The sequence below is a fragment of the Malaclemys terrapin genome, chromosome 4 (assembly GCF_027887155.1).
Source record: "Malaclemys terrapin pileata isolate rMalTer1 chromosome 4, rMalTer1.hap1, whole genome shotgun sequence".
Classification (NCBI taxonomy): domain Eukaryota; kingdom Metazoa; phylum Chordata; order Testudines; family Emydidae; genus Malaclemys; species Malaclemys terrapin.
The window spans coordinates 46,876,898-46,902,277 of record NC_071508.1 but is presented as its reverse complement, the minus strand read 5'-3'; the positions used below and the strand labels follow the sequence as shown (position 1 = coordinate 46,902,277).

General features: G+C 41.2%; 1 protein-coding gene across 2 annotated transcripts in view; it reads right to left on the bottom strand.

Moving 5' to 3' along the window:
- Positions 1-509: 509 nt before the first annotated feature.
- The window catches only part of KCNQ1 (potassium voltage-gated channel subfamily Q member 1), a 559,181-nt gene continuing 534,310 nt past the window's right edge, over positions 510-25,380 (bottom strand). Inside the window, exon 16 of one of the 2 annotated variants that reach the window (XM_054028151.1) lies at positions 510-2,877. In XM_054028151.1, the coding sequence (XP_053884126.1) occupies positions 2,677-2,877 (201 nt within the window). In that variant the 3' untranslated portion in view covers positions 510-2,676. The remainder of the gene's footprint in view (positions 2,878-25,380) is intronic. The other variant, XM_054028153.1, reaches the window with a different exon arrangement.

The window sequence follows — 25,380 nt, the reverse complement described above, 5'->3', positions numbered from 1 at the left end:
GTTTGAAATCTTTTAGGAACAATCTTTAGAACAGGATTTTGGTGAAGGTGGTTTCTGAAATGTATACATTCACACATCAATGTGTAAAGTGTTTGCTTTTGGATCCTATGGCATGAAATGTGTTGTGTTCAATGTTATTAATACTGAGGTTTACCTGCTGGAAAGAAAATGAAGATATGATCTTGCAAGGTTTGGGTGCTGGTGGCAGAGCTTTCTTGGTAGAAGCCCTGTGCCTCTGGAAATATGTGTACACACGAACCTGGTTGCTTTTAGAAAGATCTACAGGACACATCTCTTTGCCTGTATCTTCTCAAGAGATTAAATCCTGTTTTCACAGCTCTCTACTTAAGATGTAGGCAGAACAGGAGGATGGAGGCTGGTCACTCTTACTGAGATCTTGTGTTTCAAATAAGGCACCCACACACCCTGGTGACAGACCCAGAAAAAATATTAGTCTTTCTGGAATGTACCAAGTCTGTGGAGTTTAGAACAAATCAAAGGCATAGCACTCCCGTCTTGTATTTTATTAGGAAATTAATAGTCAGATTAATAACCTGAAATTACAGTGAACCCTCATTAAAAAACAAATTCAAAATCATCACAATTATTTTTGATTTCTATAAAACATAATGCCCAGAAATAGTCCCTGTTGACATCTGTAAATTTCTACACCCTTAAAATGATCTACTGTATAGCAGCAAGACTGAATAATTTTAACAATCGGTATAAGGAGTATGCTTTGCTCTATAATCCAACTGAGATCAAACATGTTAGAAGATTAAATGTTTAAAACAAACCCCAGACCTATTATCTATACTACCCTGTGAGCAAAATTCAATCGATATGCACAAGTATTTCATGTTACTCATATGTTAAAAGTGTGGTGAGGTTAACTGCTCTGTAATATTAAGTGGCTATGGGGCATCAGTTTTGCAATACAGTCCAATTCCTTTCAAATGTACAGGACTAAATATTCAGATCTTGGATTTTTATATCTATTGCTACAACAGTAGAAGAGTTTGTGACCTACCCCATCTGCCCTCCTCTTCATTTACCTGCAATAAACCTAGTCATTAATTTGGCCTAAATATTTGTTTTGTAATCACCAGTTTTCGGTCACTCTCTCAACCGGGGTGAACTTCATCTGTGTTTAGAGAGCCAATACAAAACTTGTGCACCATTTAAGTCCCACTGAAGCCTTCGAAGTGGACAGGCTTTGTGCTGGCTTTCGGTATGGGGTGAATTTCACTCTAAGTCACCTAAGTCCAAATCCTGCTCACCTCACTCATGTGAGTAGTCACAGTGGGCCAAATTCTGCTCTCATTAATACAAAAATAAATGTGGAGGAACTCCATTAACTTCAGTGGAGTTACTCCAGATTTACACTGGCATAAATAAGGGCAGAATCTGGCCCACTGACTTCAGCAGGGACTACTTGTATGAGTGTGACAAGCACGATTTGGAGCCTGAATGACCAAGTCAATGTGAGTCTTCAGTTTTAATGGCCTTGGTCCCCTAAATTAGGGTCTAAGCCTTTGGGGGGTTTGAGTGTCTCCTGTTGGGAGCTGAGTGTTTTGAGTTCCTGATTCAGGAAAGCACTTAGGCACATGCTTAAGTCTAACCCTAGTCAGGAAAAGCATGCTTAAGGACTTAATGTATGTGCTTACATGCTGTACCGACTACAGATGCATTTCTGAATTGGGGCCTCGGTTCCTATGGGAGTTGTAGATGCTCCATAACTGGCAGATTCAAGCACTTGACCAACAAGATGCAGTTGCTTTAGACGTTTGCATGTATTTACTTGTAACATTTTTGGAAGTAATGCTACAAAAATTAGATATAGAAAAAATATAAAAGCAGTGAACACTCATTTTTAAAAGATCTTTCTGGAAAAGCACATTTAGATAGTTGTGTTAACATTTATATATAAATTCTTTGGCAGCAGTTTTCTAGAAAGCAGAATTATTTTTTTTCCATTGCAATATTTTATCCTTCTCCCATGAAAACTTCATATCTTAAAAAAAATCTATAGCACTTTCCTATATAAACAGTATTGTTTCAGATTAACCACTACTTCTTCCCTGAAGAAAAACAGATTAAAAAGAAAATCTAGTCATTATCTGGTAAGTGTTTATGTAACAGAAAAAAGAAAATAATTCACTCTGCGGTTTGTCATTCTCTAGAATGTCAGTGGTATGTTTATACAATAAAATCAACATAAGTTACCTCATTTTGCTTTAAAATCTAACTAGTAAAACTATATTGCTATCAGTAGATTCATAAACAGAATGCACACATTGCTATCTAAGTTCAAGTATTACTATATTTCCTTTAAAAGGAGCCATAAATTCCTTGCAATTTTGCCTGTCTTCTATATTGTTTTGGTCTTGCAGTGCCATGATGAATTGCACTCGACTGTTCTTGAACAAAATAAAAATGGAACTTAAGAATGTACTGTGTTAAAACAACACAGCACAGAGGCCTTGAGGTGTGTTAGCTTGATAAACCTTCATCTGATATGAGTGAGTGTCTTTGGAAGGAGTGTTTCGGAGGCTAGAAACATTGGTACAGTAGTCATGTGTGTTCCATATGGCTGATAAATTTAACTCTTTCCAGATTCACAACCTTCAGTTCCATTTAAAAAGGGAAAAAACAACCGCCTGTATTTCTACCATATCAGGATATGTCATCTTGGATTCTTCTTGGTACTGTCAGTTGTTCATAAGTAGGGAGGGTGTTGTTAGGGAGGAAGAAATCTGAGTTAATGGTGTTGCTTCTCTGAGATGATCCGTTACTGCTTTGGCCATCCTGCTGATTGGAAACCAGGTGATGCAGCATATCTGTAATGAGGTTCAATTTCTGGTCCATTTGCATTACCTACAAAAACAAAGCGAAACATCGTTCACTGTCAGAATTTGAGAAAGTAATAAGACATGGCACAAGAATGATATGTTAAAAATAGCGTTTTCATAATTAGCACTGGCATGACTCCCTCCTATACATGCAAACTTCTGTTACTAAAAGAAAACCAAGATACTGAATCCATTCATTATGGTAGGAGCATATCCAAGTGTTGGTTTGAGAGAGGCTTGTTAATATTCTAGTTAGGAATGTACAAGTGCTAGAGGAATCAGGCTCTTAAAGAGCAAGATCCACATGTCAAAAGGGAACTGGGAAGCAGAACTTAGTGCTGAAGAGCGTAATTAAAAGTGTTTTTTTTTAAAGAGCATAAAGACAACCTTCTAAAATGTCTACCTGTGTTAACTGCTTTAACATGCAAATTCCTGCTCTACTTGGAATGATCTTTTTGTCAGACAAAACTTGTGATTGAAACTTGTATTGTGTTCTTTGGGACAGATTCCCAATGGCATAACGACCCCTTGATGTGACCCCAGGCCACAAAATGCCAAGCAGACCCCTGTCTCAGGGGAAATCCCTGCTGGTGCAAATGCATGGCAGCCAGGTCCTATGTCTGTGCCCACTCCCAGTCCAACTTAGTAGGTTTATTGGGCTGCGTGCGTGGGATGTTGTGGAGCTCTGCTTTGCCAAACTGATCTTCCATTGGCGTTGGGTCCATTAAAGACCCTTTGTCAATGGTGCATTTTAGAGCAGCCCCATATCTGCTCTAAATTACACTGGGGCCAGGGCTAGCCTCAGAATCAGGGAGAAGTAACTAGCTCCCTACTGCCCCTCCCCCCCACCTCATAGTGCCACTGTACCTAGCCCTCTACATTTCTTCTATTTTTATTTCAAACTTTTTTAAAAAGAGAATCTGCTGTTTCAAGAAATATAATGAGAAGTCAGGATTATTAAGAGCTAGACTGTGGATTTACCATAAGCCTGGAATATATTTTGAGCATGCCTGTGCTGCCCCAGGAGAAGACCTGGAACTGAACTGCATCTCAGGGTATGTCTACACTGCAATTAAAACCCCCTAGCTGGCCTGCGCCAACTGACTTGGGCTCGCAGGGCTCGGGCTACGGGGCTGTTTAATTGTGATGTAGACATTTGGGGCTCAGGGTGAAGCTCTAGGACCCTGCAAGGTTAAAGGATCCCAGAGCCCCTTAAACAGCCCCTTAGCCCAAGCCCCATGATTGCGAGTCAGCTGGCATGGGCCAACCCCAGGTGTCTAATTGCAGCATAGACGTACCCTCACCGAGCTACAATTTGAGAGTCTGGTTTCCCCCTTGCTTCAGTAAGAAAGTAATCTGTAGTAACCCTTTACCTGGCATAAAATACTTCCCCCTCTGTTTCAAATCAGCTATATTGGCTGTGCATTGAGGGGGCAGATTCAAAGCTACACCCATCCCCTGCTCACCTACCTAAGCAGCAGAGTAATCGTCCTATAGAGGCTGCTGTCCCGCAACACAAGTAGCCTGCTTACAGCAGCAAGAAACAAACCACAATATTGCCCTGTCTCGGATTTAGTGATAATAGCAGTCCTAAGATACTAAGAAGAGATACAATATACACAAAAATATGTAGCAGATTTTACAAAAAGAAAAGAAAAAATAACTTGATGAATGACGACAGAAAAATTATTGCTCAGAATATCGGCTGGAAAGTAGTGAAAGGTATTTAAATCAGCACAAGTAGGAGAAATCTATGTATTTCTGGCTATCATCCAAGTAGTAAACAGGATGGTAAAAGACAGTAAGACTGAGTAAAACACCAATATTCTTGGATAATTTCAAAAGAGACTACAATGTTTTCCCACTATAGAGAAAGTGCTGTTTTGATCAAATGCTTTGTACAACTAGTGGGGAAGCAGATATAGAAAATTCAAAAATATGAGGTGCCAGGGAATTATACTTTGCAGCTGTTTTTGAAAACATTAATCAACACATCCTAGTTGGTACAGGAAAGGCTGGCTGGAAATGGCTGTTGAAAGATGAGATTCTTAAAATGAATAAGATCAAGAACAAATAGTGAAAAACTTCTAGAAGGAAGCAGAGATGGAAAATGGTGGAGTTTTACTAAGCTTTGGTTTCATTCTATTTAATACTGGTACATTCCCTCAGAGAAAGGTGTATCTTCTCTGAAATGCATCCATTGAGGATGCTTCTGGGCATAACAGTTGGCCTGCAGAATATCTCAATCCCGCATCCCCCACTGCCTGAATAATACCTGTAGGATATTTCTATCACTTTCCCTGGCTCATTTGATTAAACTTTGAAGAAGTCATCACCAAAAGCTACCGTCTAATTGCAATCTTGAGATGCTAAGGGATAACTATTTCTATAAACAGAAATGTCATTTACTTAATTATCCTAATACTTTCTGAGAAGAAGTGTGCACAGACTTCTTCTCTCTCGCTCTCTCTTCTCCCCCATACTCCCTGCCCCTCAACCAGGGATCTCAACGGAGGAAACTCTGACCAAAAATGTACGGAGCAATATATATTGATGGTGCTCTTGCAATGGTGAGCTATTCAGCACGACAGTGGATTGGACTGAGGTTCTTCAACAGCAGTGCATCCCAGTGATGAAGATACGGAAGAGTAATTGAGATTGAATATCCTTGCTCGGAAGTCAATTCCCGGAGATAATTTTCTCTAAGGAACCAAGGTTAGCTGCTGCAGCTGTGCAGTGCAGGAGGCCCACAGAAGCAGATGAAAAGCTAATTATTATTGAGCTGAGTCATATGAGATTAAAAATAAAGGCCTTACTCCATGCCCCTGTTTATCTGTGTAAGCCTTTAGAACCACAGGACAGAGTTTGTACAATGAGATGGGGCTAGTTGGTTTTATTTATTGGCCTTTAATCTGTTCTATTTTTAAATAAAGAAAAACATTTCCTAAGCGAATTTAGTGCCCATGAAAGGCTTGATCCAAAGCATCTGAAGAAGTGAGGTTCTTACCCATGAAAGCTTATGCTCCCAATACTTCTGTTAGTCTTAAAGGTGCCACAGGACCCTCTGTTGCTTTTTACAGATTCAGACTAACACGGCTACCCCTCTGATACATGGCAGTCTTTGGAAGTCATAACTTTCCACTGACTTCAGTGGGCTTTGGATCAGACCCATAAACAACTGGGTTGACCGCTCCAGAGGCTCGCCCCTTCCTTCAGAGATTGCAGGGAATGGGGAGATTTAAGTTTCCCTATGCTGCTCCACTCACGTGGCTCATCCCTGTCAATCTTTAGCCTCTGTTGAGTCTGCCAATGGGTGTCTTCCATTAGGAACTTGGCTAAGACCAACAACATATTTCACGAAAGCTAAAGAACAGCCATCAGAAGGCAAAAGTTTTGTGTTGCCACTAGCCTTTGATGTATTGGAACCAGTGGCCCTGTGGCAAAAGGCTTGCATGCTAACATTCCTCAGTCTTCCTGTTTTCATCCAAATATTAATCCATATCGTATCTCTGCAAACTACTATTCATTTTCTTCCATCAAAGATAATTGCACTAGTTACAAAACTATTACAGTGAAGTAGTAGTAACAGTACCATACTTATGAAACTGGATTTAAATACATTTAACATATCTTGTATAGAAATGTAAGATTTCCCCTTGAACCATGCTTTCAAACACATTTACTTGATTAGAAATTAACTATGGTGCCAAAAAGTGTAATAAAAGCAAAGCAAACAGAAAAACTGCTGATGTTAGTGTAATCTCAACTCCTCTGGACAAACTCTGATCCTTTTACTTAAAACAGCAAACTGTGCTAATAAAACAGAAAAATAACTCACATTGATTTTGTTTCTTTTATGTAAACACCAAAGAAAGTGCTATTGGCAGACTTGAGTTTTATAGAAAAAGTATATGCAAAGTTTATGTGATCAGATGCTCTAGATGCAACTCATTTTCACTATTTGTATGTTTGCATTCTGGAGAGTTTCTGGGAGCAGGCAAGCAGTCGTTTGAAATCTTTTTTTGGAAATTACACACCAATATTATTCACACCCAGGAGTTTCTATGGATGAAAGCAGCATTCCCCCCACAAGAATAAATGCCCTCTCCTTAAAAAAGGCATGTGCCCAAGATTCATAAATTGACTTCAATCGAATTAAGCAGATTTATACCATTTTTAGGATCTAGCTCATAGAAACAAATCTAAATCCTCATGAAGATGCATTAAATTGAAATCCTATCAAAATAGCTTCGCTCGAAGACTGACGGTTCAGAGAGCAAATCTGGGATCACTCATCATGAGCAAATGTTACAACTGTATTTACTCTCTCACTTGGAAGAAGTTATAGGGGTGTGTGATTCACCATGAATCACAGAGTATTCTTCACCATGAACCACAAGGTATTTTATAGCATGTTTTCAGAAAAAGCTGTTTAGTGCTACATAGTCAGAAATAAAATGACATGCCAATTTTCAAAAAGGTACCAAAAAGCATTCCAGGAGGTATTTGTGAACAAGACAGAAATTATCTTGTTGAGAAGGGGAAAGAAAAAAAGTCAAGAGTAATTTGTCTTTTAAAATTCAATAGACCTTTATACTCTTTACATTTTAAAGATTCTGTAATTTTAAGCATTCATGACAAACTTACAGTCAAATTCAGAAAATGAATGATAACAATTAAGCAGAAAATAGTCTAGTGTGAAAGCCTCACTCCCACTCCGTCTCCTTGACGCCAGGTAAAAAGGTTGCAGTGACAAAAAGGGGGCTGTAATAGCTCCAGTTGCAGCTGGATGAGGATTCCCTGATGCAGCCACCATGGAAGGCTGCCTTCTGAGGACCCAGCTGCAAGCCCTGATGTAGGGAATGAGCTGGGGGAGGGGCTGGGGCAGGAGAAATATTTTGGGGAGCAGTGCTGTCAGCTGTGGAGAGTTAGGGCAGCGCTGTGGCTCACAGGGATAACTTAGACAGGCCCCTAGGTTTCCTATATTATGCTGAGGGCCATTTCAGCCCTGGAACAGCTCGGAAGCGGGAGGGTGAAAATGGATTAAAGCTGCTTTAGCTCCTCCTCCCCTTTGCTCTGAGTTCTGTCTCTCTTAGAGGCACAGCATAGAACAGTGGGTCTCAAACTTTTTTACTGGTGACCCCTTTCACACAGCAAGCCTCTGAGTGCGACCCCCCCTTATAAATTAAATATATTTTAATTTTAATATATTTAACACCACCATTATAAATGCTGGAGGCAAAGTGGGGTTTGGGGTGGGGGTTGACAGCTTGTGACCCCCCCCATGTAATAACCTCGCGACCCCCTGAGGGGTCCTGACCCCCAGTTTGAGAACCCCTGGCATAGAATGACCCCTAAAGTTTTGATTTAAAGCAATTACTTTAGCAAAAAATTAAAATCTTCCTCTGTAGGAGTTAGGACAAAAATGCTGGGGCATAATTATCTATGTCCTTAACACAGTTGAATGATGCAACAGGCACCTTGGATTGACACAGCAGAAATGTTCAGCATACACAGTATCTGCATAATACTATTCAGTTAAATCAAGTGATTGCATTTGTGCTTAGAACAGGAACACAGACATACAGAAGTAGCAGAATGTAGGCTACATATGGCTAAATGAACACTTGGCTCTAATACCAAATATCTGATGGTTTCTAAAGACTAGCGTCCTGATTCTGCAACCCTTAGCCCTGGTCTACACTACGAGTTTAGGTCGAATTTAGCAGCGTTAGATCGATTTAACCCTGCACCTGTCCACACGACGAAGCCATTTTTGTCGACTTAAAGGGCTCTTAAAACCGATTTCTGTACTCCTCCCCTATGAGGGGATTAGCACTGAAATCGACCCTGCTGGGTCAAATCTGGGGTAGTGTGGACGCATTTCGACGGTATTGGCCTCTGGGAGCTATCCCAGAGTGCTCCACTGTGACCACTCTGGACAGTACTCTCAACTCAGATGCACGGGCCAGGTAGACAGGAAAAGCCCCGCGAACTTTTGAATTTCATTTCCTGTTTGGCCATGGTAGCGAGCTGATCAGCAAAGGTGACCATGGAGTCCCAGAATCGCAAAAGAGCTCCAGCATGGATCAAACGGAAGGTACTGCATCTGATCGCTATATGGGGAGACGAATCCGTGCTATCCAAACTCCATTCCAAAAGACGAAATGCCGGGATATTTGAAAAAAAACTCCAAGGGCATGAAGGACAGAGGTTATAACAGGGACTCGCAGCAGTGCTGCGTGAAACTTAAGGAGCTCAGGAAAGCCTACCAAAGAACCAGAGAAGCAAACAGCTGCTCCGGGTCAGAGCCCCAGACATGCCGATTCTATGATGAGCTGCATGCCATTCTAGGGGGTGCCCCTACAACTACCCGACCCCTGTGCTTCCCTCCTCCCCCACCCCTCCCAGGCTACCTTGGTAGTTATCCCCCCATTTGTGTGACGAATTAATAAAGAATGCATGAATTTGAAACAATGACTTTATTGCCTCTGCAAGCGGAGATCAATTGGGGGAGGGGAGGGCGGTTGACTTACAGGGAAGTAGAGTGAACCAAGGGGGCGGGTTTTCATCAAGGAGAAACAAACAGAACTTTCACACCATAGCCTGGCCAGTCATGAGACTGGTTTTCAAAGCTTCTCTGCTGTGCTCTTCTAACCGCCCTGGTGTCTGGCTGCGCGTAATCAGTGGCCAGGCGATTTGCCTCAACCTCCCACCCCGCCATAAACGTCTCCCCCTTACTCTCACAGATATTGTGGAGCACACAGAAAGCAGTAATAACAATGGGAATACTGGTTTCACTGAGGTCTAACCGAGTCAGTAAACTGCGCCAGCGAGCTTTTAAACATCCAAAGGCACATTCTACCACCATTATGCACTTGCTTAGCCTATAGTTGAACGGCTCCTTACTACTGTCCAGGCTTCATGAGCCATGGGAGCAAGGGGTAGGCTGGGGTAGGTGCGACCGCATGGTGCTGCCGACTGGGAGAGCAGCCTGAGGCAGAAGCCTCCAGCTGGCATGATATTCCAGGCAGGACTGAATCTCCATTAGACTAAACTTAAAGAAGAGAATGACCTGGATTCATTCCCATTTTTGTCCAGGTGCCCCTGACTGACCTCATCGAGGCCGGCCAGGAGCACCCATGTCTGCCCAGGTGCCCCCAACCAACCTACTTGAGGTCGGCCAGGAGCACCCACGGGACGATGACAACGGTTAGCAGTTGTATTGCACCATCTGCCGTCCACAAGGCAAGACAAGGGGATGCTGCTGTGTAGCACTGAAAGTACCACGTCTGCCAGCAGCACCCAGGAGACCTACGGTGACAGTGAGCTGAGCGGGCTCCATGCCTGCCGTGGTATGTCCTCTGCCAGGTAACCCAGGAAAAAAGGCAAGAAATGATTTTTTGCCATTTCTTTCACGGAGGGAGGGAGGGAGGGATGGGGGCCTGATGACATGTACCCAGAATCGCCCGCAACAATGTTTTTGCCCCATCAGGCATTGGGAGCTCAACCCAGAATTCCAATGGGTGACGGAGACTGTGGGAACTGTGGGTTAGCTATCACAGTGCAACGCTCCGAAAGTCGATGCTAGCTTCAGTACTGTAGACGCACACTGCCGACTTAATGCGCTTAGTGGGGACACACACAATCGACTGTATTAAATCGATTTCTAAAAAATCGACTTCTATTAAATCGACCTGATTTTGTAGTGTAGACATACCCTTACATATCTTGAGCAGTAATTATTTTGTGAGAGTAGTCACTAAGGTCTTGTCTACACCATGCAGCTTTTAGAGACAAGGCTGTGTCGACAAAAAAAACCTTTTCTGTTCACTTTGGGAATCGCACAATTGTTTTCAGATGGGCAAGATTCTCAATTGAAGGGAAGATCGCAAGAGCAAGACTCGCAGGATTCCTTAAATTAGTTTATGCAAGTACATGTGGAAAGGATCCTGCATCAAACTGTGAAGCTTTCTATATTGCCCTTTGGAAAAGGATTGGTATGTCTGAAACTAAACTTCCTTTTGCAAGCCATTGTTCTAACAGTCCATTGTGGTATCAGATGTCTAGTTTATTACATATTTTATGTGGGTTTCTTGATAATAAATGGAGAAGTTCCAAAGACCCATTTCTCTAGTTCCTTTCTTATCTATATCACTGTTTGTAGTATCTGAGCACATAAAGAAGCTTGTGTTTAATTCTGCATTTGCTCCCATCCAAATGACCATGGAAACATGGGTTTCCAGAACAGTTTTTTGATTATATCAAGGGTAGGAAATGGAAAAGGAACAGAAATCTTGGTAGCTTAATTTCATTGCTTTTACTCTACCTGTGGCAACTACTGGTAGAAATCTGATTTAATTTGTTTAATGGGTTCACTGTTATTATAGAAGTTCTTATTGATCAGTTGTGATTCCAAGACATCAGAAACCTTCTTTATTCCAGTTACAGGACTCAAGATTCCTGAGAATTGGTGCCCTCTTATCAGAGCTCCTGATTTAGATTTGTTTACTTTGTAGTCAGAGATTAGGCTGAATGCTTGCAGTAGGCTAAGGCCAGTCACTGAGGCATTTATAGGAGAATATCGTCTGCATGAAGAGAGATTTTCTTCTCCAAACCATCTGTACTTTCCCCTGAGAGTTGTCCAAAGAAGGGTGGTCTGTTTGGGGTGGGTGGGGGACAGGGGAAGTCAGACCAAAGCGGAAACCCTCTCCCTTGATACACAAATCCCCAGCCTTAGAAAAAGAAAAACCTGAACATTTGAGCAAAAATTAGAAAGTTTTATGGGCTCTACGTAACATGTTTCTTTGCTAGTCAATAAAAATAATAGTCACCATAGCAACTGCCACATAAAAATGCTACCTTCGAAAAAGAAAGCACCTTCAGAAATAAAGACACTTGCTGCATACCATGTTGGGTTTTATAAAACTCACAAGGCCTCAAAGGTAACCCTCCTGCACAAAGCTGTCAGTGTCAATCTCTCCCTCACTTTGAGGATACTAATAGTTTTGTCAGTAATGGGAGACTGGCGTTGCTCCAGTCCTGCTCCACAATTTTATAGCTCTAAAATAGGAATGCCTGAATGCAGGGTTTTTTTTATTTGTAACTGTTAAATCACTACTACCAAGTCTCCATTAATCAGTGAGTGACAACGTGTGTTTTCAAGTGTGCAACGGTGAGTGTGGAGTGGAAAGAAACTTCCAACTCACCAGGTGTGGATCCGAGCTCAAGCACAACTTGGATTACTGTGAGTATTTTCTGTACATATAAGCCAAGTATTGGCTCTGGTTCCTAGGGACTTATCTGGATAACAGGCTGAACTGCTGAGCTGTTAAAAAGGACTTGACTTGATACTATAAATTCCTCACGCACTGTAAGGAAATTAAATTTTGTCACATACTTTTCTTAACTTTGGCACAAAGTTAACAAATTGATAAACCAGTTTCTGAGAACCAACACCTGATTTTCTTAAATAGTACCACACGCTATATCGAACACCAACATCTGGCCATTTGATCAATGGCTGTAGGGCTCTTAGCATTTTAAAATAATGTTTTCTTGACTTAGATGTACTGTTCAGCTTCTACAGTAAAATCTTCAAGTCTCCAGATATTCAAGCTACAGGTAAAAAGCAAATAGGGTAATATTTTTAAATGAGATGTTTATTTTTATTAAAATTGAGGGAGGAGTAGGACAAAGGAAATCTTAGTAAGATGGGTTTTAGTCATGTGAAATACTATTGAAAAATAAGAGTAGCTGATTCTGATCTCACTTACTAAAGCGTAAATATATCTAAGGTACTTTACATGGCCCCCATCACCACAGTATTGGAGTGTTTCACAATCTTTAATGTGTTTATCCTCAACTCTTCTGCCAGGCATATAAGCACTGTCCTCTCCATTTTACACATGGGAAACTTAGGCACAGAGAGATTAAGTAAAAACTTGCCCACGGTCACACAGGAAGTCTGTGGCAAAGTAGGGTCTTGAACCAAGGTCTCCTAAGGGTCCCCCAACCTAGGCTTATGCCCTAACCACAATTCTTACTCTCCAAATGCTGAACTGAATGAAACCAATGGAGTTAGCCCTGTGTCTATCACTGATATGATCTGTCACACTTACATTTCTTTACTAAATAAAAATGCCTCATAGTTTTGACCTTGCAGGTTTTATGTGAACAAAAGTCACAACTGCTTGAGGCCTTTATTCAGAAACCCCAAGGGAAAAACAAACTCCACAAGTTTATGCTAAATAATCCAATCCTTATTTGTTACATAGTAGTAATTTAGCACAGTTTATTGAACGTGGACATATTTGTGCAATATTTTTGGGAGAGGATAGAGAGCTATTTTAAAGCTATTTTTCAGAGAGCCATATGAGCTTCCCCTTTAATTTTGTTCAGCTATGTGACAAATAATAAAAGACCTGCTCTGACAAATTAAACACACAACCCTCAGAATCTGTGACTTGCATGGAAACCAGCACTGAACATGGGTAGCATGTTTGAATGACTGCACCTTTTAAACGCTGATCTCTTCAATTTCCAGGAGGTACACAACTCATGAGGAAAGCTTGAGGAATGACATGTGCTCTTCCCCATGATGCACAATCAGATAAAGCACTTTATATAGTATGAGAATAAGGAATATTCTACAATTGAATAGAAGTCCTTCATTGATCCTTTCTGGCCACTCACACAAATGTCATCTACACTCCTTTATGTGTGCATGTTTCTGACAATGGTTAGAATGGCAAGCACATCTAACTGTTAAAGGAGACTGTGATGTTACACTCCATATTCTTTATGGAAATATGCTTATGATATGGATATGGCATAACTGAGATATACTTTACGCAAGATGTGTCATGTAAGGTATCATTGGAAAGGTTATGGTTTACTGAATGTGATTATCTTATTTGTATGTCTGTATCATTTCTGTACCTGAAGTTAGGAATATTGACCATGTAGCTGTATTTCAAATGTGTTACTTTGGGTGACACCCACAACTAGCCCTTCAGGTACAACAATGAAAAGCCAGACAGGGCTGATGGCCCATCAGTAAAGACAATGGACTGTGAAAGAGTTTAGTCTTCCTGTGGACGCCCATACAGCCTGCGAGTAATGGCTGCTACGACCCGGCCAAGACATGTGACTGAGCCACGTGGTACTGGCCCCCTTCCCCTCCCCCCCTTTGGAATGCCAGTGTTCTTCCACTGGAAGACAAAGGGTTCTTGCCATACACAAAAGCTATATAAGGCAGGGGAGTGACATCATTGTGGTTCTCCTCTGCATCCTTGCCCAAAGAGACACTTGGGAAACACCTGGAAGCAAGAACTGAACTGCGGGGGAGAAGAGCTGAGCCTAGGCTGGAAGGGCGTCTAGCTTGTAAGGAATAATACCTGAAGTTTCAAGCTGCAGGCCAGCACAGCTGGCTTTCAAGACTCTCTGTAATCTGCCTGTGACAATATTTAGGGTGAGAAATTACTATTTGTAGCCAATTTCTTTAGTGACTCAAGCTTAGTTTGCGTGTTTTGTTTTATTTGCTTAGTAATCTGTTTTATTCTGTTTGCTATCCCTTTAATCACTTAAAATCTGCCTTTCATAGTTAATAAAATTTGTTTTGTTTATTATTAAACCCAGTTTGTGCAATTGCTAACTGGGGGGGAGGGGGGGAGAAGGTGTGCATATTTCTCTTCACATTGAGGAAGAGGGCGAATTATTATGAGCTTGTGCTGTGCAGATTTTTCTATACAGCGCAATACAATATACCTTTGGGTTTATCTCCCAAAAGGGGTGTGCACGTGAGTGCAGGGTGAGTCCTCTCACACAGAGCTGACCTCAGTCTGTGTCTGCAGCTGGGTGTGGCCCTACCTGTGTGTGTGTGCGCTGCAAGAGGCCGGAGTGCCTAATTCAGCAAAACAGGAAGAGGGAATCCTGGCTGGTGGAGCTGGAGAGGCTCAGTGAAACCCCAGTACATCAGGTAGCATCCTGGATGGGTGGGTTCAACCCATCACAGAGACCTGCAAATAAATGTGTCTTTTTGTGTGTGTGTGTTTGTGGCTTCTTGATGATGTAGAAAAAAGGCCCCGAAGACTCTGGATGACTCAAACTGGCAGGGCTATGGTATGATATATAAAGAAGAGGTGAAACGTGATTAACTGAGATAGGATGTGATTTTTAATAAGGCTTAGTTTTATGTTTGGCTTTGTTACGGATGTTATGTTTGTTAAGGATCTAACAATCTCCGTCTTTTGTTAAGGACTGAGCAAAGCTCCCAGTTCACATGTCTATATCATTTAAGAGATGTTCCAACAAAACCAGGGAACAACTGATAGTTAATGGAAACTTTTTTTTCCCTTCAGTATCGAGGAGTGTGAATGAGTGAGTGTTTGTGTGTGTGTGAGCATGAGAGATTCCTTTAAGGCCTTCTTCATACATTGTAAAAAAATAAAAAGGTACAAACACACAATTTGCAGGTTGCTTTTATAAGAGTCTCTGAAAATATGACACAATGAAAATGATTTAACATATTGCAGCACCTTAATCATCTTTAAATTGAACTGATTCTAAGAAGAACCCGATGTGCTTTAGGAGTTATTGCTCTCAGCTAGAGCTATTGCAAATGTGCAGAACCATTTTCAGACTAAAGTGATTTTACAATCTAAAATGGTTCATAATTTGAAATCCATCCAACATCAGTGGGCTGATTTTTAAAGCTGTGCCACTGATGCATTTATTTCTCAAGCATAGCCTCCCAGACAGAACCACTTTGGTAGCCCAAGAAGATGGCAGCTTGTTTTTCCTCCCCAATTCCTATCAAGGGGCTAGGGGATGGATTCACTCATGCAAATAGGAAGGGTACCCAAATGGGGCCAGCACTAAGAACTCCCTCTTGGCCTCTGGTGGATCACATGCAGCCTCTCCATTGCATGCAAAGGTCTATTAAAGCTTCCTTCCCTAATAAAAGCAGAGGAGTCAAAAGCTAGCACACAGAGCTCAGCATGAGGAACGGGGCTCTTTCACCAGACAAGGTGTCCTCTTGGTCCAGAGAAGCAGAAGAAGAAGGGACTATCCTGTGCCAGAGATCTGTTCTCACAGTCACAGGGGAGGTAAAAGATAGTGGTGTCCTGGCTCAGAAGAAACCCCCAATTAAAACGCAACAGCAGCAGCAGAAGCCATCTGGGCTCCAAAAGTACCTTCTACCCAACTGAGGGCAAGCAAGATAAGAAGGCCTCCTGGTGTAAAGATCCCCCTTCTCATGAGTAGGTCAGTGGGACATTACTGGGGAAAGAGGGATAGTCATGGGAGGGTGAAATACCTTTGGGGCTGGGATTGCTATAGGGTGAAAGAGATCTTGGTGTTTTTATCAGTGATAGGCAGGTGTTTTTATCAGGGATAGGAAGGGACTCAGGAGGCCAAAGGGATAAAAAGGATGAGAAGTGGATGAATGGAGGGAGACCCAAAGGACCAAAAGGCTGATATAAGAGTGAGGTCTGGGAGGGAAATGGAAGGAGAAGATGGGCGTGATGCAGATCTGGGTACCAAGTGATATCAGTAGGCAGGAGAGAGATGGGAGAACCTCAGAAAAGAGAGAAGTGGTGGGAGAAAGAGAGCTGGAGGAAGTGGTGGGGACATTAAAGTTCTGCTTGGAATGAAAGAGACATGGGGAAGAATAAGGCATAGTGACAGGATAGCCAGGGTGGGAGAAAGAGAACAGAAATAATAAAAATGGGGAAGAAAACAGGTAGAAAAATGAGAAGAGAAAGAAACCGGAATGGAGAAAAGGGAAAATAATAAAAACAGAGGACAGAAGGAGAAAAAAGAAGGGAATTAAGGAATAGCAAATGAAAAGAAAAAGCAAGATTAAAATCAGTAGTATGGTTAATAGGTTCTTATGTATCTGATGTATCCCTTCTTCAGAGATGAGGATGGGAAAGGGTGAGCATGCTGTGGCAATAAAGAGGGCACAGCTCTGCACTGGGGTGGAGACAGGTGAACTGGCATAGGTTGGGGAGCCTGATGAAAAACAGGTGGGGGAACCAGGAGACCTCAGGGTCTGTGAAGACAATGCATCACCATGCACCAATGTAGGGCCCTGGCACAAAGATGCAAATATTGCAATCTTGCCTCACAGCACAATTTGGTAAAGCAGGTTGGAAAAATGGGCATTTCCTCGCCTATTCCCCCCAAATTTCAACGAAAGCTAACAAAAATGTGTTTTTGCTGACATTTAAATTTCAGCTTTGTTGAAAAGCTGGAAGTTGTCTGGTTTTGACAAAAAGTTGAAATTCCAATTTGTTGTGAAAATATTTGGCTTATTGAAAACCCAATTTTCTGTTGAAAAACAATTTAGACAGAATTTTTTTTGACTATCCCTAAATTGTAGTTTGGGGGAGGGAATCCCTCTGACACCAGCTGATACTGGCCCTGGTGGTCTTACAGCCCCCCAAAAATGCCCAAATGTGTGTTATGCTCACAAAGTTAACAGGCAATCAAAGGATTACAACCATGCAATTAAAATTTGTGATTGGGTTTTGTTGTAGATAAATCAGACATGACTTAAAATACATGGAAATTCTCAGGCTAGGACACTGTCCAAAATCTGCAGTCTTTGGACTGAGCACAAGCCTCAAGATGCAGCCTACTCTACTGAGAAATAAAAAAAAAAATCTCTGACCTTTGTAAACCCTTTCCTCTGACACACGTCATAACCATAAGATTGAAAACAGACTGTAGATAGAATGTACAGCTAGGATTTAAAGTGCTGCTTCTCCTGCTCATGAAGTCAGGGAATGTTAAAAGCTCAGAGTATGGGATTTTTAGTGGAACTTGCGCTCCTAAATTACTTAGATACTTTTGAAAAACCCACCTTTTGTCTACAGAGATATAGCAAGTGTCATACTGAAATAGACCAATGGTTGACTGAATGTAGTGTCCTGTTTCCAACAAGAGCCTTTATCAGATCCTGCCAAGGAAGATAAAATTCCCCTCCACTGCCAATAGAAAATCTAGGATTTTTCTGTTATTTACTGTACAGAATGTACCCTTGTATTTACACCCTATACACTATTGTAATAATCTTTGTACAAGGTATACCTTGTAAGGTATCATTTGAAAACTCATAATTTGCTGATCGGTGTCATCCTGATAAAATATGGGTGGCAACACTGTATGTGAAGTTATAAGAAGGTGGTATAGTGGTGGTAACACATATTCCAAAGTAAGGTCAGCAAACAGGTCTGTCTCAAACAAAGGAATGTGTGCTCTGCTTAATTTGCATTTAAGCAGTAAACGGAGTCATTAAGCAGGAAGGGAAACAAAGGAAACTCAAACAGGTGCGGAAAAAGTAACAGGGAACATCCTTTCACATAGACTCTGTCTCCTGAATCTCAGCTGCAAATGTTTTTCAAGAGGGGCACTGACTCTATAAAAAGGAGGGACCAACACCCCAAAGCACCCCTCTCTTTCCCTGCCCATCGAACTGACAGCACCTGAAGTGACAAAGGAAGCAGTCGTTGGGTACTGGGAGAAAGGGTCCTGACCTAAAAAGTTTGGTCTGTAAAATATCAAGGAATAGTCTCTCCTTGACCAATTATATCTTCCCTTCCAAATGTGGACCTTACCTTTAAAACTGAGAGATCATCATCTTTACTATAAGGGAATGACAACAAAACCATTGCCAATTTACATATAGACAATATAATCTCGCATCTATCAAGCGCCTTTCATTTCCAAGTGCTTTACAAACTATACATCACTGAAAAACAGCTGTGCATAGGGTGGCATCCAGGACTTGGCATAACAGGATGGGAGAAAGGAAATATTGGCCAGGGAAATTGGAAGTCTTTTCTTTGGAGAAATGCACCACGGGACCCTCAGTGTCTACAGATAGCGAGTAGATTCTCAGTTTTTAAAGACCTGATTTGAATGACTGGCCCACAGCTAATTGCGTGGAACTCAATGTTGGTAGCTCTCATGAAGGGCAGAGTCAACCCTGTGTGATTTAACACACATGTATAGGCACGTATATCTCTGCACGGGAAGGGATATACAATGGACTGGGTCTAGCTATGACATTTATTTCCGCTGGTTATGAATTGGCCCCCAATTCATGAGAGATGGAAAAAATAATAATAGATAGCACTTTTCATCTTTAAAGCAATGAACTAACATTAACTAATTGATCCTCATGCTGCCATTGTGAGGTAGCTGAGTATCTTTATTCCGGTCTCAAAGACAGGAACATTTAGCAAAGCAGTTAATGGCCTGATTTTCAGGAGCGCTGAGCACTCACAACTCCCAGTGAGCTAATCAAACGAGACCTTAAAAAATAGGCCCTCTGAGTTCACCTCAAAGATCCCGAGGGCAATTTCCATAGGAGCAGGGTGGGGAGTTTTGCCCTGGTTTCCTTGGGCAGTATTTCTGCTCCGCTGCCTGTGTGCAAAGCGTTGCGCACTGGCTATCACATTTGAATAGGAATTGTGTGTGCTCAGAACATGTGAGAAGTCACATTATAAATAACTAGCTCAAGGCCACAGAATTGGTCAGTGACAGAGGAAAGATTAGAATTTAGTAATTCTTGGTTCCCAGTCATATGCTCAGACCACTGGACCACATCTCTCTCTCACATGTCTTGCTGACTTTGGATATTAGACAGCAGCATTTTCCCAGTTGCTGCTTTCCATTGTGAATGTGGAACAGAGGAATATGTAGATATTTTAGGGTTAAACAAGCAAAAGACTTGAATTAGAATAAAGAAACCTCCAAAAACTCCCCAACTTAAAAATGTTTTGGCTTCTTTCCAAAGTGGACTGTTACGCTTCTTGCATCCTGGCTCTTATTCCAGTGTGATACTAGGACTATGACTAATAACCCCCTGCCTGAATACTGCTGATAATTTCACTGTTGAGTAGCTGTCCTGGTTCTGGTTCACCATAGCATGCACTGAAGTTGCCAAGATTTTATTAAAAAACAACAACAAAGAACGAGATACACACTCACAGGTCCCTAGTGTTATAAATACATTTTTCAGTCAGTGCATTTAGCTTCTATGCCGTTACAAGACATTTCCCACCCCACCCCCCAAAAGTTATTTTTCAGATGCCTACAAAGACTGTGGTTCTCTCTTTCTGTCTCTGACACACACACGTTTCTTAATTCAAAACAGGTTTGAAACTGCTGCTATTTATTTTAAGCAAACATGCCATGTATCACATTGGGTTAGGTCAGCTTTGCTTATGTTATGTTTCACACTTTGCCCAGATGAGGCAGCCATATTCCTTTTCAAAGGAGGGAAAGGTGAGGGACATTGACATTTTGTGCATTGCATAAGAGGCCCCAAATCTGGCTTACAATGGAAACTCAGTTTCAACTTTAACTATGGTACCACCAGCACCGCTTCATAAAACAAAATAAAACAGAGAGGGAAAAAGAACAAACTCAGCTGATCAATAAGCAATTAATTTGTTGCAAGAACACTCTCCATAGCTTTAGACACTTTTTGCTTTCATAGATTCCTGGATTCCAAGGCCAGAAGGGAGCACTGTGATCATCTACTCTGACCTCCTGAGTAACACAGGACATAGAACTTCCCCACAATAATTCCTAGACCATCCTTAAAAAGAATAATCCAATCTTGATTTAAAAATTGCCAATGATGGCAACTCCTGATAAATTGTTCCAACAGTTAATTACCCTCATTGTTAAAAAATTATGCCTTATTTCCGTCTGAATTTGTTTAGCTGCAACGTCCAGCCATTTGTTCTGCAAACTCAAAGGAAGGTAGAATTTAAAAAGCTCAATCTATGTAAATCCGAAAGGGGATCTCCTGGAAAGAAGGAGGTCTCCCCAATGCTATTATCCCCTTGGAAATTGCAAGAAGAGTGTGGCAGGGTGTACTACCCATTCAAGGGACAATCTGGACCTTACAGTCAAAACAGTCTGGGTGCAATCAAGGAGCACCCTGTCCGTCGTGTGCCTGGGGGCATATATATAAACAAGAAAAGGAAGCTGAGCAAGAGAAAGTTCCTTAAAGGCTCCCTTAGGCTCCAGGACACTAGCTTGAACTGACCCTTAAAGACTTTGTTTTTAAGTTTGGCTGCTCTGACGGCAGGTTCTGAGGAAGGACATTATGAATTTGATTAAGCTGCTCCTTCCCTGACCTGAAGCTTGAGAGAGAGAGAGCACGAGCGCCTGCCTACCTCTGAGAACAATAGGAGAGCTAGAAACTCCTGCAGAGTCTGTTTGATGACCTTTTTAAACGGGACTTTTTTTTCCCTTTTTCTTTTTAACTCCTTAACTTACCTCCCCTTGTCAGATCTGGGTCAGGGAGACACCCCTAATCTTCCAGTTCCCTTCTCACGTGCAGGAAATGTCATGGGTTGGAAGAAATGCACAGGGGACAAGATTTTCAAAAGTGATTAGTGGTTCTCAGCTTGAGACACTGTGAAGGGGCCTGGTTTTCAAAAAGTGTTGAGCTCCTGCTCTCAGGAAATCAGGATCCTTTAAGATGTCTCAAGTTGGGCACCCAAAAATCACTAGTCACTTTTGACAGCTTTGGCTGATGCCACTGTGATGGTAACAAGAGTGATCACACTCCATTCTTTTCCATATGTTTTGTCTGGCTGAACACGTCTTGAGGGTGAGGATGGGTGACACCAAAATATCGGGTAGGGGGAGAGGATGAGTGTTATGCAGCATGGGAGCAGGTGCTGCTGGTACAGGATGAGAGGGAAGGGACTGGATCTCCTGGTGTGGAACCCTGATCCTATAGTTGGGGGGAAAGGGCTGTGAGGATAAATCCATTAAATATTTGTAAGGTGCACTGAAATCCCACCGTGGGAGGTGCTCTAGGAGTACAGAGTATAATCATTAGATTATTGCAGGCAGGAAAAAAAAAGACCATTGATGTTTTACATTTTTCTTTCAGCATAAAACATCAAGGATGACTTCAGTGAGTTTTTCAAAAAGACTTTCTGCCAGTTTATTATTTAGCATCTGTTATCTACTCATTATTTGCAATTTGATAGTTATTAAATGGGTAAAAAAGACAAAAGCTCTTTTATACCCTAAATCAGCACACAAAATTAATAACCATAAGATGACTTATGAGCAATCAAAAGAGAGAGAGACAGAGAGAAAAAAAGCAATTAGAATAACAGCTAGTTTTGAGATTCCCTGAGGAGCACTGGTGATTGAACTAACACCAACATAGAATATGTGTTTGATGTGGTCACAAATTTGTTTTCAAAAGAAAAATTTTTAAAAGGGTTCTTTCAAGAGAAATTTTTGCAAAGTAAGCTCAGCAACATAACTGGACCAGAAATACTTTGATAAATATTATGACAATGAAGATGTCATTTATGAGCTGGTGGCATAGGAAGGTTAGCAATTCCAGTGACAAAGTGACAAGCACACATTCCTTTTGGACACACACAAATTACATTGTATGTAAAGAGGCTCCCTGTATTCTTTGCTATTGCATTCACTTTTACAAACAAACAGATGCAAGACTAAAAACTGCAGTGGGAAATCTCAATGCAATTAAAGGAAACCACATAGAATTCCAAAGGCACATTTTTTCTTACCAGGGGCCTGCACAAAGTTCAGAGGTGAAATTTGTGATAAAATGTCTGGAAGCAAGGTCTACGCCACTGCCTCCTAACTGCTAACACCTTTACTGAAATGGTATTGCTGGAAGATTGGTAGAAATTCCATGCTTGAATAATAATAGCAATATGAATAGTCTACCAATCACCTGACCAGGATAGTGGTGATGACTGTGAAATGCTCAGGGAGATTAGAGAGGCTACAAAAATAGAAAACCCAATAATAATAGGGGATTTCAACTATCCCCATATTGACTGGGAACATGTCACCTCAGAATGGGATGCAGAGATAAAATTTCTAGACACCACTAATGACTGCTTCTTGGAGCAGCTAGTCCTGGAGCCCACAAGGGGAGAGGAAATTCTTGATTTAGTCCTAAGTGGCACACAGGATCTGGTCCCAGAGGTGAATAGAGTTGAATCGCTCAGTAATAGCAACCACAATGTAATTGCATTTAACATCCTTGTAGAGGGGAAAATACCAAAGAGACTCACCACAGTAGCATTTAACTTCAAAAAGGGGAACACCACAAAAATGAGGAAGCTAATTAAACAGAAATTAAAAGGAACAGTTACAAGAGTGAAATGCCTGCAAGCTGCATGGAAACTTTTTAAAAACATCATAATAGAGGCTCAAACTAAATGTGTACCCCAAGTTTTAAAAAAAAAGCAAGAGGTCCAAAAAAATGCCATCATGGCTAAACAACAGAGTAAAAGAGGCCGTTAGAGACAAAAATGCATCCTTTAAAAACTGGAAGTCAAATCCTGCGGAAGAAAATAGAAAGGAGCATAAACTCTGGCAAGTCAAGTGTAAACGTCTTATTTGGCAGAAGATTCTGCTCTATTTTACATCTCATCCAAAAGATGGCACCTTCACTAACACAGTGTCCCTTAACTCCATGCTGGGCATTGGTTCATTACTGACTCGGGGGTAAAGTATCACTTACTGAATCAACGCCATCATTTTCTACAGCAAGCAGCATCCTGAACTTCCTGGAAGTGTCTCTTTCATGTTCTCACACAGCCAAACTGCTTAGCTTGTAAGATCTGAGAGGATCACAGCACAAAACTGGTTGAGCTGCAGGCAGTTCTTATTTTTCCTTCACATGTTTTACTTGAAAAATTGAAAAGGGGTTACTATGAAGTTAATCATTTCTTTTCCCTTCTAATCTCTGCTTCTGCACATTTATGCAGGCATTAAAAAAGTAAAGTCAAGTAAGCTTAAGGCTGAAGAAGAGGCTGAAGCAAATGGAAGTTTGATTTAAATCATAGTAGTCACTTTCTCAATTTCAAAAAATTGACATGGCCTGTGAATAAGTGTCATTTTCCAGGGTAGCATTTTTATATGAATGCTTCAGATAGACAAAACTTTGAGTTCCACATGTTTGGGGTCCAATATTGCAATGTGCAGAACACTTCCTCTAAGGTGTTCTCCACTCTCACTGAATTGAATTATTAAGATGTATGCATTCAAGAAAAACTAACTATATGTGAAAACACACAGTGGGTCTTGAATGTGATTTGACCTCTCAACTGTGTCATCACTTTTGATGCATTACTTCCCTATATAGCCCTCTCCTTTCAGTGCAGGTTTCTTCTTTTGAACAATAGTCCTTGATTTTCAGCTTGTTATAGAATTTGCTAATATCTGTTGCCTATTTCTTCAGGATGTTTTAGACCATCTGCAGGCTAAATTACCAGTAACAGTCCATGAACTGCCAATCAAAGCTGAGTCTATACCTCCTATGCACAGCGGTGATTGCACAATACTAGAGGTCAAAACAAGGTTTCTCTCCTTGTGTATTGTAACCACGGCCTATTTACAATTCTATGGATAATTTCATTATTGCAAGAGGCTTGTATATCAGAGCTGGACAAAGAAGCTTTCCATGTGTAGAAAATGACTTGAACTTGACCTTTGCCAACAGTCCCACAGCCTGCAAGTACTTTTGTTTGTACAGTGAGCACCTGTACTAATTACGCACTTCACTAACTTGAGGTCACTGCTTATGACAAAGGTTTATATCAGCTACCACAGGGGACAGACATCAGCAGCCATTCCAAAACCCCCAAAACTAAAAAATAAACCATCCCAACCAAACCTCAAACCAAGCAAACTCAACAACAGACCAAATATCAAAGTATCTATAGCTAAAGTTTGCCTATCTAAAGATTGCAATATCCCACTGCAAGGCAGGTTGAGACTGTGTCTTTAGAGAATCTAAGGCTATGTCTACACTACGCAGCTTTTAGCGACACAGCTGTGCTGCTAAAAGGCGCGCAGTTTAGCTGCTGTTTGTCTGCAGGAGAGAGCTATCCTGCTGACAAAAACCTTCCATCCTCAACGAGCAGCGTTAGCTTTGTCGGCAGGAGTGCAAAGCGCTGTTCACACTGGCACTTGTCGTCGGCAAAACTTTTGTCTTTCGGGGGTGTGTGTTTTTTTAACACCTCTTAACGACAAAAGTTTTGTCTTTCACTTGCCAGAGTAGACAAAGCCTAAATGACGTGTGACGATTAAAGGAGTAATTAGATGTTATTGTCAAAATCTAAAATTTAGTATTATTTTTGGATTAAAAATCAAATAGTCCTTTTAACTTTCATGTTGACTACTTTTTTCATAGCATACCAGCAAAGCTTGTAAATATGTGAGTAATGCCAAATGACATCATTTCACTCACTGTGTGATTCATGGGGACCTCTCATGCACCTATTGTTACACATGTGCTTAATGCTTAAGTCAGCACTGACCCTATGACTGAGGGTCCCAGGCACTATGATAAAACAAATAATAAATAATAATAAACTTATGACTATTGCCTATATGGAGTTCCATATTTGAAGTCTTCTCCAACCATTGCAACATTCTTCAATTTTCCCCATTAGCCTCCCCACTTTTCAGGTGACACTAGTCAACACTACTA